Below are 13,692 nucleotides of genomic sequence, written 5' to 3' on the forward strand. Positions count from 1 at the left end.
CACCGGACAGAAAGCGGAGCGGAAGGTTGATGGCCTGTGTAATAAGGTTATTAGTAGTGCCATCAAACAGGCGGAGTTGAAGCAGGTCAACAGAGTAGGTTTCGAGACGGTTCTGATTAACAAAACTACTATCTACAAAACAATCGGATGAGCCGGAGTCCACTAAGGCAGGATAAATCCCTCCAGGTAGAGCAGCGGCAACATAGGCGGATTCCAATGACGAAGAAGAAGAAGAAACAGTGGAAGGAGGAAATATTTTTGAGCTGGGGACATTACCCCTTGAATCAGGAAACAAATGAGAACCAGCGGCATACCCCTTCGAAGGCGAAACAAATGGAAAGCCAGGGGCATTCCCCTTTGAGGATGGAAGTCGACCATAATAGAAATAGGAACGGAAAGAGAGTTAGGAGAAAGAGCGGATGTGTTAAGGCAAACCACTCGAAGCGCACTTTCGCGATTGTTACGACCATTCGAGAGTGCTGGACTCGAAAGATCGACGACTAGTTTTTTGCCTCGTCAGAGGCGTCGAGTTCAGCGTCGGGCATGTCGGCGATCGCCTGACGGGCCTTAGTCGCGTTGGAAGACGATTTTCGACAGTCCCTTGCCATGTGGCCAGGCTTGCCACAGAAGAGGCAGAGCTTGTTGTCGACTCGGCATTGACGCTCTTCAGGAGTGAGCTTACTGTCTTTTCCGAGTTTTGTCGGAAGGTCGGAGGTGAAGGAAGTAGGCTTAGCGCCGGATGGCTTGTCCTTAGGTGCCTTACTACCAGAGGCGGAAGCGGAGGAAGGAAGAGACAACGAGGTCGAAGAGTTCTTGTTGCCGTCAGATTTGGCGGGCTTAGAGGATGACGGAGCGGAGGGAGAGGCGGCGTTGTTGCAGGAAGGTCGTACGCTGTCTTGGCGGCATTCCCAGTAATGGGTGTCAAGTTCTTGTGCAAGATCACAAAGATCCCACAACGAATCGGGCCTACCAGATTGATAGATCTCATCTTTAAGGCGATCAGGCAACCCATCATAAAAAAAGAGATTGAAGCACACCTTCACCGTATCTGCATCACTGTGAAGCGTAATGGTTGAACTCGACGATGTATTTACTAATCCTTTGGTTGTCCTTCATGACCAAGTTTTTTAATTGATGCTCCGCGTCGTGGGCAGGATTGTGTGAACCAAAGTTTTTGCGGGGTTCCTCAATGAAGCGTTCCCAGTCATCTTCCCAGGGAGGTGCTCATCCACCAGGTGCGCGTAAGAGATCGGGTTCGAACCAGTTGAGCACGGAGCCCATTAGGAATGACTGAGCATGGATAACCTTCTTACAGTCGGAGCTAAACGCCTGAGGATGATCCCGGAAATTTAGTTGACACTGAACTAGGAACGTACGGAGCTTTTTTTGGTCCAACCCATCAAACTGGTTAGGCTTGCGCACCTTCGTGCGATAATTGTCGATCGAGGCGGGTGGCGGAGGTGGCAGCTGATGAGGGACATTGGATTGGGCGAGAGCCGCAATGGCTCGAGTTAACTGAATCAGGATGCTTGCCTCGTCTTGCACGTTAGCAGGATCATCAGGGTCAGGGTTGTTACCAACAGGACCATCAGGGGGCGGAACAACTGGGTCAACTGGTGGTGGCGGCCTTGACGAAGATGGCGGAGGATGAGGTGTGGAAGGGTCGGGAACTGCGGTGGCGTCAACATCGCCTTCCACTTCAGCCTCAGATCAGGACCTTGTAAAAACAGGCATTGACGATCATTGGCCTCTGCGGTCAGCTGTGAAGCTAGCAAAGGGTGTGTCGATGTCGAGGTCGTAGTTGTCAGGAATCCCGAGACCAGATTGGTGCTGTTGTGTGGAGGTGGATGGCTCGCGGGTCTGCGAACGAGTTACGTAGTGTCTAGAAGCCATTTGAATGCGCAGTGAGTTCGAATATACTGTCAGAAACTGTGTTCAGGGTGATCGCGGGAAGCAGAGCGGAGTACAGCGGCGTGAGTGGTCACTTAGCTAATGAACTACTCCGTTGCAAGGCGTCGTGGGGTTGGGACTTCAGCTTCAACGACTTGGCCAGAGCGTTGCACCACGTGTTCTAGGCTGTCCCGTATTTCACATTAGTGGGAAAGACCTTGCGGCGACGTTGACTTAAGCAGGGATGAAGTTGAGAGACGAACTTAGGATGAAAGTACTTGGGGGGGAATTCTAGTCGATATTCGAACTAAGGTACATCGACAGTAAACTACAAGTATAAATAAGAAAGGAGAACAGAGAAGGGACCAGTCGGTCCAGCGCGGGATGGGAGCGAGATGATAAGTACGACAGAACCAAAGAGCGATGAGGACCAGGGTAATGGAACAGAAGAAATGAATGGAACAGAGGATGGCGAAGTTGGGAGGCAGAATGGATAGGCTGACAATCTAGGCATGTGGATCAGAATGTCAATATACGTATAAATCAAATATCAATAAAGGAATAATCAATTGTCAATAAAGGAATGTCAATAAGGAGCGGATCAATGGCAACCATAACAACCGCTAGTTGGTTAAGCGAGTGAATAGAATAAAACGGTACCAGCTGAATGGTTGAGGAACCCAAGTGGTGGCGGGAGAACGAAGGAGGCGCTGCTACGGGGCCGTAGAACGGTGTCATATCCCGGAATCCCGACCCCGCGCACTCCCACCACATCACACCTTCCTAACAACCTCACCATCCCCTACACCATGCCTCCCCACTCTCCAAGTCACCTTCCCTCCTGACTGTCTCAGCTCCGGTCTGGTTGCAGCACACCGAACCTTGGCCACTCCCATCCCGGAACCTCGGTCCTGAGTCGGAACATTTGGAGACCCTGGATTTGCTCCGTTATCCTGACGGACCTCCGACATCCCGTGACTTGCCCTTAAACCATTCCTCCACCCACTTCATTTATTGGAGTCACCCAACATCCTTCGGATACGCAACTCCGCTTTCGGAGCTACCCGCATCCTTTGGTGATCTCCCCCATGTTATCACTTATTAGTCATCTTCCATTCTTAGCACGACTACCTTCTTACTACCATTCAGTCGGCTAATCCCCTTTACCCATTTGTCTTCCCCATTCATTTTCCGGCCTCCAACTCTGCCCTCCTTGGCCTGACACCTCGGTTCCCCGTTTTAGATATCGTCCGGAACCTTTCGGTACCTCTCGGTATCATTCAGTACCTTTCGGTGTTTTCCCCATTTTGTCATTTCGGGCTTTGACTAAAGTCCTTCCCATCCTCCTTTATAAATACACGTAGATTAGAACCTGTAGTTCCTCAGTTCTAATCTTGACTAAAATGCCACCCAAAGTCCCTCTGAGTGAATCCTGTCCCCGTTCTACAAGACACCTCAGACATAAGAAATACAAGGACTAACTGAGACGTAACGGAGGCACAGCGCTCCCTCCGAGTCGCTGAGGCTGCATCCTTCTTAGAGCCTCTTGTACCATCCAGCAGAACCAGGCTCCCTGAGAAGCTTCGGTTCACTACCGGAGCCCTCGGACCCCCCTCTAGTTGAGCTCCGCCTGCATTCGGACTCATGCATTTACCCCCTCTTCCACAACCTCGGGTTTTTAACAAATGGGAACCACTATCGGCGCTGCTAAGTGATGGGCAATGGCAAGATTAACGGGCACGAGTAACGGTGCAAGAGTGGGGGTGCAGAAAGTGGTAGAGGGGTGGGGACTTTGCAGGGCCATGACACTTCGGTTCACTACCGGAGCTCTCAGATCCACTCTAGTTGAGCCCCGCCTGCATTTGGACTCATGCATTTTCCCCTATGATCCGGGTTTTTGACAGAGACTACAAGCACCAGAGTTCAAGGGGGCTGTTACATGTGGATTCTGACAAGAGACTATGCCACATAAATGGCCCCTACTCCTTTCATGTTCTGCACAGAGTTTCTTTGAGTGAAAATTAAGTGGAAGGTTAGGGCATTTAGGCATTGCACAAAGGCAATGTCCCATGCAAATGCCATCCACCACAATCATATCAACCTCCTGATCATCATTAATTGTCACTTGCTGGTAGGAAGGAGTTAGCAAGGGAAAGTAAAAATAGTAAGTAGATCACATACATACTGCAGTTCCCTCTTGCAGGGATCGGTATGGGTGGAAGCACTGAGCACACCGATGAGCAAGTGCACCTTGGATTGTCTTGACAGCTCCAGGGAAAATTTTTTCTTGCATCTTTGAAGCCAAAGCTGTGATGCTTGTGTGTGATGGAAGAACAAGCTCATGATTGGTAGCTTTGCACAACTTGAGGGACTGTCATATCTGTGCATACCCGATCCCGACCCGACTCCCGGACCTCCTCCCTCACCACCTCCAGAGTCCTACCCTACCACTGTCCGTTCCGATATTCACCTTCAGTCCTGGCACCACACCTCCTCTCACCTCCCATTCCACCTCCACACCTCCATCCCTCTCCTGTCCTATCTCCATCCGCTCCGATACCCACCTTGGACTGAACACCACCCCTCTTGCCACCCTCCTACTACTCCTCCTCCCACTCCTTCCACTTCCTCCCCCCAACACCTCCATCCTTCTGTCATCCTCCTACTCTTCTCCCATCCACTCCGATACTCACCTTTGGACCTGACACCTTTCCTCTCCACCACACCTTTCCTCTCCACCACACCTTTCCTCTCCACCACACCTTTCCTCTCCACCACACCTTTCCTCTCCACCACACCTTTCCTCTCCACCACACCTTTCCTCTCCACCACACCTTTCCTCTCCACCACACCTTTCCTCTCCACCACACCTTCCCTCTTCCCTCTCTCCTCTCTCTTCCCTCTGGTCCTCTTCCACTGACCTCCTGCCAAGTTACAACCTTCCACTGCTGTCCTGGACTTCGTACTCAGGCACCGCTCATACCTTTGCTCCGAGCCTCCGTCATAGCTCCTACCTCAGACTTTGACTCCGCCTTGGCCTTAGTCCATTGCATTGGTGACCTCATACTATGTAAACACTATTGCCAATATTCCTCAGACTTTCAACCCCACCTCCGTAACCTCCGTAACCTCCATAACCTCCGAGCTCCATGGATCACCTTTGGCACTTTTGCCGCTTGTAATGTATCTCTTGCATTTTCCCCTCATCCCTATTTGGACTGCTGCTTCTTCCCATTCTAGCCAGTTAGTCATCATCCCCACTTCCCCTCATCCTCCTGCCCCTCTGGGCCTCACCCTCCTTACCTCCTTTTGGACGTATCACAGGTTCTGCCTTATGACCTTTGGTACTGCTCCGCTTCTGTCATCCCTTTGTTCCTGTTCGGACGCCTTCGTTCCGATTCGGATCCCCTTTGTTTCCTTGTGCTTTGCCCCTGTCAGGGCTCGGTCCTCAATCAGGGACAGCCCGACCTCAGGCCTAGGTGTGTGCAGTGTTCCGGGTGGCTGGGTGCTAGACCCTGTCCTCAGCTCCTCAAACTCACTGAAGGGACTAAGCAGGGATTGAGTTGATGTCAGGGCACACACCCTGACTAGCCCGGACCCGGACCCGTGTCCGGACCCGCTTCCACCTGCCGCACTTCCCGCACGCTCTGGACCCGGTTCCTACCCCTTCATGTGACTTCTGGGTATCCCTGGAAGTTTTGCTGATATTGTGGCCACTGTGGGAAGATGAGAAGTTAGCTTCCTTCTCATCTCCTTACCCACAGTAGGATTGTGCCCTGGATAGGGCTGGCCAGACCAGAGGCTGTGGACATAGGGGAGGGTCATGGGGACCTGGGAGTCATCCCCTGACAGTTGAGAAGAAGGGTAAGTTTCCCTATTCCCTGCTTGGCTACTATAAAAGGGAAGTGTACTGTACAGTTCATAACGTGACTCTGGGTAGAAGCCGAGCATGTTCCTGCAACTTGGAAAAGGTGTCACATGGGTTAAGGCAAGTTGCTCGCCTTGACCCACGTGATTTTTCCTGCAGGCTCACATGCGGGCTGAAGTTGTGAGAGATATGTAGGGATGGGGAGGTCAGGGAAGTGGGGGAAGTCTGGGAGGGTGGTTCTGGGGTGTGGTTGGGTGCCCTGACAGCGGGGTCAGGGGCTGATCCCTGACAGCCCCCTCCATTATATATATCGGAGCTTGTACATACTTGTTTTAGCCCTTAGTCTACTAGTAAAATCAACCTGAAATGCCCCCTAGAGACTTCCTGCTTGCCTACTGTGAAATTAAGGACCAAATGGACAAACAGCAATGGCACAGCGCTCTGCTTGAGTCGCTGAGGCCAAGGTCCCTCCTGGCTAAGTCTCCGGTTCCCCTCCAGAATCGTCCACCCTCACCCAGTTCTAACAGGGACTCATGTAAGACAATTAACTTCCATGCATGCTTTGGAAGCAGGGAAATCTTATCCTTCCCATATCACTGTGAATAGAATGATGCAAAGCCCTCAGATGACATATGTGCAGTATAACGTAGATTGGACTGGGTTTGAGCAACTTGCCGATTAATCCAGATATTACCTCCAATGTGGAGATAAGCTGCATCAGGATTAAAGATATTGGTAAGTTTCCCATTGATGGAAGTGCGATAGTGATCTGGAAAGTGAGATGTATTGCAGGACTGGCAGTTTCCCTCTGCAAGCTGGCCAATGTAGACACCATTATCCTCCAACATCCATATATCCACACATTGTCTAGTTTGCTTCAACCATCCACCACACACTTGGCAGTCAAAATAACTGGGTCCTAACAGGGTTGGTTGTGGATGAATGAGGTGTGGGTCTGAAAGGAATTCATGTGAAAGCCCAAGTCCATTTGCAGCTTCAAGGATAAGATAGTTCTGGGTCTTTTGGTCCAGTTGGGGAAGGGCAAGTGAGTCCTGGGAGAATAGGTGGGCACTGAGACGACGTATCCATGAAGATGGAAAGTTGGGATTAAGGGTTGCTTGGGATTGGAGATAATGGTGATGGAGATATTCCCCATTGCGCAGGATGAAAATAAGAATAACAGCCATAGCATAGCCCGTGATCCTTGGAGTTGCTGAGGTGAATGTCTCTGCAAGGCCCATTGCAGTTGAAGCATACACCATAGGCAGGAAACACAGGAGTACAAAGACAATGAAAACATTCCTCAATTTGAAAGGTAGGTACACATTGGATTTCCTAATGTTACAATCATTCTGCTCAAAAATTTGATTGAGAAATGACAAACTGAGAATTACTTATTCTGGTTTGGCTCCACCCCATTTGCCTTGAGATACTTGAGATATGTGATGATTTCTTGGAGGCTATGAACCTTTGTCTCAGAGTTTGGATCATCATATGCATACTTGAGGTCCTTGACTGGTTCATTGTCCCATACTGATTCAAGACAACGTGCCTGAGGGTTGTTCTGGAACTCCATGTAGGTACTGTAGATGATAAGATGGCAAGCAACAGTACTGTCACTACAGGAAGTCACAGCGATATAGAGCTCTCAGAGGGGGACAGCCTTTCCATGGCCAGGAAAGGAAGCAGGGATAATTGGAACAGATTGAGTGAACTCCTTCACAATTGCTAGCGTCTCATAAATGCTGTGAGCTGTTGTACAGTGAGAGTCCTTCAAAGCATTGAATTGGGCGTGCTTCTCCATAGTTTGCCACACCTTCCAGAGGTTACTGAGTTCCCCAAGGGAAGCCTTTCCAATTGTGGCAGAAGGGGCTGGTTCAGTAGGTGGTGTATATGGGATAGTGGGATTCATTGGATTGGGGTGAGGAATAGAGGGGCCAAGCTGAGTAGTTTGGGTAAGAGTGGATGTTGAGTTATAAATGTAAATAATCCTTCGATGTTCATGAAGAATATGAGATACCAGATTCATCTGAGTAAATCATTGGGAAAAAAATGAAACTTTGGGTTTATGACAGCTAGAGATAGAAACTCACTTGTAATCCAATCAGTGCCTAGATACTCCTGGGCAGTGGAAAGAATATCCTGCATCAAGACACTCCATCCATCCACTTCAACCCGAGTGGATGGCCAAGCAGCATGGCTATAGGGGGAAATTACATTGTTCCGTGGAGATGACCCAGGACCAATGAATTGGATTGTAACTTTCAATCCTAATAATGGGAGAGTTAATTCCTGGATAATGGGAGTATTTATTAACATTTAACATACCACTCAAAAGCTGAATAGTATCTTGTTCTTTGTTATCTTCATCCTGTTTGTTTCTGTCTTCATCAACATCCTCATCACTGCTGGGGATATCGAACTCTTCAAAGTCACCAGTTGCATCATCTCTGCTTTCAGTGTCCACTGCACTTGGAGCAGTATCCTGTAATAATAAGGGTTTACTCTCAGGTATGTATTAAGTAAGTTAAAACTTACTGAAATTTGAAGAGTTGATTTGGACTTTGCTGATTCAGACATGGAGTCAGAAATTGCAGTGACTCCCTCAGCAAAGTGTGTTTGCTGAGTAGCACCCTTCCCTTTGGAATCCTATCTGAAAGGGTTGGGAGTTGATTTTTTAAAGTTATTTTTGCAAAGAAAAATTGGCTCACATCTTGTTTTGCCCTCTTTCTTCCTGCTTTAGCTGCCTGGGCTGTAGAGGAAGGTGCAGTAGGGACTTTTGGTTCTGTACTTGCAGCCTGTTTGTGAGTTTGACCTGGAGGGTGTCAGGGCACACCCACCTGACCCTGCGCCGTGCCGCCCTACTCCGCTCCCCCGCTACCACTCCCTGTTTCTTCTTTCCCCTTCCCTTCTTTCTTTCTTTCTTTCTATTTCCGTTCCATGGCCGACTTCCCCTTCTCTATGTATTACTACACACTTAACCCCACTCCCCCGATCGCCACACCCGCCGTGCGCATTCCTGCTCACAGAGCGGCACACCTCCGGGATCTCCCACGGAGATACCCAGGGGAGTGTGGCTGTGCACGGGGATGATGTGGCCCCCCCCACGTGACCCCAGCCGCATGTATATAATAGCACCTGGGGTGGGAACAGAAGAAGCAGCCTTCTTCTCAACTTCCCACTTCAGACTAAGTGGTTGGGGACGCTCACCCCACGACGAGATCGCCGCTACGCACAGCCGCCACTCGTCCCACCAAGTCCCACACACAGGGACCTCGCCGCTTTCGGAGCTGTCCCTGACAGAGGGGCAATGGAGGGGCCTGGTGCTAAGTCATTATCATTATCACCTTCAGCCACAGTCCCAGTCCCATTCTTAGCAGCTGCAGAGGCTTCTTAGTGTTTTGTCACTTAGAGCCACTAGCCAAGGTTGAATCCTGGGCCTTCTTCTGGCTGCCTGAGGCTGGGGTGGGTTTAGGGGCTTGAGGAGCCCCTTTGTCATGAATCCTGGTGCTCCTACGCTGCCCAGTCTCTGATTGTTGACCAAAAGGGTGAGCCATGAGAGGTGATTGATATTCAAGCTCAAATAAAGCACAGTAGGGTGCAGTGATAGTTGTGTGAGTGTGAGGTGGTAGCAAGTGCGAAAGTTTGACACAGCCACATGATGTCACATGACAGTTCATAAGTGCTTGTGACATCTCATGACCCATCATACATGTTCATGGAGCATCATGAATGTCCATGATGCATCATGGGACATTATAGGATTTTACATGATGAGGAAAGGTCAAAATAAACATATGACACTTCATGACCCATCATGACAGGTCATGACCACTCATGAACCTTGTCAGCACATGACAGTTCATGACAATTTGTCACAGACTGTCATGAAATCCAAATTTTTGAATGTAAAAAATGTCTGATTCAATTCAATTGTCATGACTCCTCATGATTTCGTGACACAGGATTACACTTTTGGAGAGTACCTCCGAGATACAACAACCTGGGGAGCAAGGCTCCCCAGAACAACAACAACACCAGATAAGTGCCATGGACTACACAATGCATGCGGCACAAATGAGTGCTGCAAACCAACAACCATCCATGTTGCCAACAGGCACCACATACCCCCAGCCTCCCCAAAGGGGCTTCCAACCATACGCAGTGCAAACTGCACTGATGGTGCAACAAGCACCATTCCAGGGGCAGCATTTGCTGCTGCAGCCCCAGGCATACTCCCCAGGGAACTTCCCTGGCCAGATCAACCCCTGGATTGGCCAATTCAGCCCAGGTCCAACAACACCTCAGCCAAATGCAGGCTGGGAATCAGCTATCGCATCAGCAGTAGCTGCTCAGACAGGTCAGCTCCACCAGGAGCTGAAAGAGATGAAGTCCCTTGTAGGAGGGAGATGAGGGAGCAACAGTGGCTCCTTGTCCAGACCATCCAAATGGGCATGGTCTGATAACCCGAGGGCATCAGATGACACCTGCAACAATTGTGCCCATTGGAGGTGAAAATACAACAGGGCACAAAGAGATGCCAAGGGCATCTTCGCCTCTCTGAAAGACACAGAGAGAGAAGTCGATCTCCAAAAGAAGGAGATCAAATTACTAAAATGCGGGCTCAAAGAAGCATGTGCACTGGCAGACCTCGCTGCCAAACCCATCATGACAGGGGCCTCCCAGGTCAGGGGGAGGGGATACGGTGCCAGGGCACTGACTATCCCACCACCCCGTGGGCAGGTGACCCTGTCTGGGTTGCATAAGGGCCCGCCCTCAGAAGGGCAAACCCATGTCAAGGGGAAGAGGGAGAGTGGTAGGCAACTGATGGCAGACCCCAAAACAGGGACCACTGCCAGAGGCAGTGGGCTGCCGAGTACCTCAGCACCCTATGGGCAAGCCACCCTGCAGGGAAGTGTCCACATGTTATATGAGACCGCTGAACTCAATGAGTTCGGCAAAGTTGAAGCTCCAGTTGATGTAACAATCGACCCCAACTTCCCCATGAGGAGAATAGCGGGGTCAGTGTCAGAGTCTGGATTATTGTCGGAGTCGGAATACTGTCAGAGATCTGGAATGCTGTCAGAGACTGGGAATATTGTTAGAGTCTGGCAGACTGTCAGAAGACGGATAGAAGATGGATTGGGTTTCTGTCTGAGTCGAGGTCGGAGGTGGTGCAGAGTTCTGTTGGAGCGCGCGTGCGGACACGCGGGCGGAAATATGCGGCACGTCCGGAAGCGCTGTTCAAGGTTAGCAGAGTGGGATCGCGGCCTCAGCGACTCAGGTGGAGCGCTGTGCCCTGAGCTTGACGTTTGGGGGAGATCCCGTATTTACAGATTGACACTCACAGCGGACTTCAAACAAGACTTGTGGGTGGAGCAGACCTGTAGGAGGAGTGTGGACTCCGCAAGCACGGACTCAGAGGGGGGAAGCCCCCTTTGCAGAAGGAGAGACTCAGACCAGACAGGGGGGGTACTCTAGTTGATTTCAGACTAAGGTCCCCGAAAGTATTTACGGGATATAAATAGGCAGGAGGGAAACACAGAAGGACCGGTCAGTCCGGCGCGGTCCAGCACGGAAATAAGCGGGGATTGTCAAACTGAATGAAGGACAAGAGCCCGGGAAATGGGAGGCAATGAACTAAACAAAAGCGGATCAAGTGCCAATATTGACAGGTAATAAGAAGTGCATCAGCACATGGATCAAGTGCCAATATTGGCAAGTTAAGCGAATGAATGGATGAACAATATAGGCACTTGGCAAGGAATGAATGGTATGCTGCCAAGTGACAAGATGGCCAGAGAAAAGTGGAGGTCAGCGCGCGGCACCGATACAAGTCCGCAAATAAGCGGGGTCGGTGCGGTGCCGACACAGGTCCGTGAAGGGACATGGAAATCAGTGCGGTGCTGACAAGTCCGCAACAGAGGGTGGTCCATCAGTGCCATCACAAACAAGGGCAGCATGATGGCCAGCAAGGTCAGAGGGGAGTGTTGGCCTGACCACAGGGTGTGGAGGGCAACCAGGAGTGGCAGAGGTCCAGAGGGTGCGGAGGTGGGCAGAGGTACAGATGCGGGTGGAGGTCCAGATGCGGGCAGAAGTCCAGATGCGGGTGGAGGTCTGGATGCAGTGCATGGTTGATAGGGCAGGGGGCCAGACATCGGATTGGGGGCTGGTTAGATTGGGTTTCGGGTCAGCGGATTCGCCTATCGGCATTGATTCGCCGCTGACGGAGCCCCAGGATTTGTCGGTCATGACAGTCAGAAGTGGCACACAATGCTGCATATGCTTGGTGGACAAGCATGAGTGGAAAAGAATTCATACACTGGTACGAACAGGCTGAAGCTGCCTTCAAAAGTGGCAAGGTACATAGAGTCCTTCACAGAAAAGCGAAGGAAACTTCTTGGGACTCCCGAGTATTGCAAGACTCGTGGAGGAGTACAATTCCCTGGAGAACAAGGGAAAAATCTCCTGGGAAAGTCTAGGCAAAGCTGCCTATATAAAGTCCCAGTTCAAACCACTCAGGACTCCTGAGGAACGCGCTGCAAGAACTGCGGAGCGGGAAGTGAAAGCTCCCAAATACTGGGAAAGAGATGCAAGTCTCTGTGCGGGACAACCAGGCCAGCGACCACCCCTCCCCACAGGAAGAACGGTAGACCTACTGTACTCTACACCTGAGCCAAGCAGCTCAGGAATGCAACAACCTGCTCCCACCCAGGGAGCACCCACTTTGTCAAGCCCACAGCTTGAATGTAGCCCAGGCTACATCATTGCATCCGATGCAGCAATCAGATGTCCAGATGAACAACCTGGAGGAAAACCCTCCTCCAGGGTAATAACTCTACCCTTGAGGAAAGGGAAAGTGACATGGTAATACACCATTGAGGTGCCCATGAAAACACCTTCCCCCAACTTGAGGCCCTGCACACAATATTGTATGCGAGGAACTGCAAGTAACAATTGCGGAAATCTCTACTTCGTCAAAAAAACCCACATCCACCACCACTCATGTGTAAACACCATTTACACATGAATCCTCATGGAACAAGTGAGGAACACCAAAGACATACAACCTTTGGGTCGAAATTCATTTTCAAAAAACTCCATTACTTTCCTCTCTGTGATACCCATGTATCGCCATTCACTTCAAAGTGATGACCCCACACTCATTTATTCCCAAAAATTTTTTTCTCTCTCTTTCACCGACATGTACAAATTGCCCACTTTAAAGTGGCAACAATAAAACACTCATTGATAATTTCAAACTCAATGTAACTCATTTTCTAAATTTTATTCTCTTCATCATCAACCTTGTATGCATTGCGAATGCAATGCAACGGGGGAGAATGTCAGGGCAATAGCCCCGAACCCCGAGCCATATGTAATTAAAGATACATATAGTCACATGGGTAAGCGGGAACCTCTGGTTAACTGCTTACACACCACCGTAAAATACACACCATTGTATCACTTATGGCTCTGTGTGCTGAGCTACCCACTGAGACCTCACACACAGCCATGCACTGCATCTGCACCTCTGCCCACCTCTGCATCCTCTGCACCTCTGCCCACTTCTGGTTGTCCTTGACACCCCTGTAGTCAGGTCAACACACCCCTCTGTACCTTTGCTGGCCATCATGCTGTCCTTGTTTGTGACAGTACTGATGGACCACCCTCTTTCTGTGGACATATTGGCACTGCACTGATCTCTGTGTTCCATTTCATGGACTTGTGTCGGTGCTGCATGCTGACCTGTAAGGAGTGGTAACCCCACCCCTTATTTCCCATTACATAATTGTATAATTGTCTTGTAATAAACATGTATATACAAAGTACATACAATAGTGTGGCAAAGTGGAAAGAGCAACTTAGCCTTTCCTCCCATACTGTTGCAAATAATAACTTCATACAAGTTACTTTTGTTGGCAGCCTGAGGA

General features: G+C 50.0%; 2 protein-coding genes across 2 annotated transcripts; both read right to left on the reverse strand.

Moving 5' to 3' along the window:
• Positions 1–3,841: 3,841 nt before the first annotated feature.
• Positions 3,842–4,147, reverse strand: EI90DRAFT_2826382 (uncharacterized protein; the record flags this gene model as incomplete). Its single annotated transcript, XM_039053589.1, has 2 exons — positions 3,842–4,018; positions 4,076–4,147. Coding segments are annotated over 2 exons (249 nt in total), but the record flags the coding sequence as incomplete, so codon positions are not given.
• A 2,445-nt stretch (positions 4,148–6,592) lies between these two features.
• EI90DRAFT_3184936 (uncharacterized protein) lies at positions 6,593–8,394 on the reverse strand (the record flags this gene model as incomplete). The annotated part of the gene is made up of 7 exons (XM_039066376.1): positions 8,297–8,394; positions 8,087–8,243; positions 7,852–8,028; positions 7,474–7,630; positions 7,153–7,341; positions 6,655–7,093; positions 6,593–6,625 (listed from the first exon to the last, which is right to left on the reverse strand). The coding sequence occupies exons 1-7, from the start codon at positions 8,336–8,338 to the stop codon at positions 6,593–6,595; spliced, it is 1,194 nt and encodes a 397-aa protein (XP_038908167.1). The 5' UTR covers positions 8,339–8,394.
• Positions 8,395–13,692: the final 5,298 nt, after the last annotated feature.

Source organism: Cantharellus anzutake (genome assembly GCF_015039405.1).
Source record: "Cantharellus anzutake strain C23 chromosome Unknown EI90scaffold_177, whole genome shotgun sequence".
NCBI lineage: Eukaryota > Fungi > Basidiomycota > Agaricomycetes > Cantharellales > Hydnaceae > Cantharellus > Cantharellus anzutake.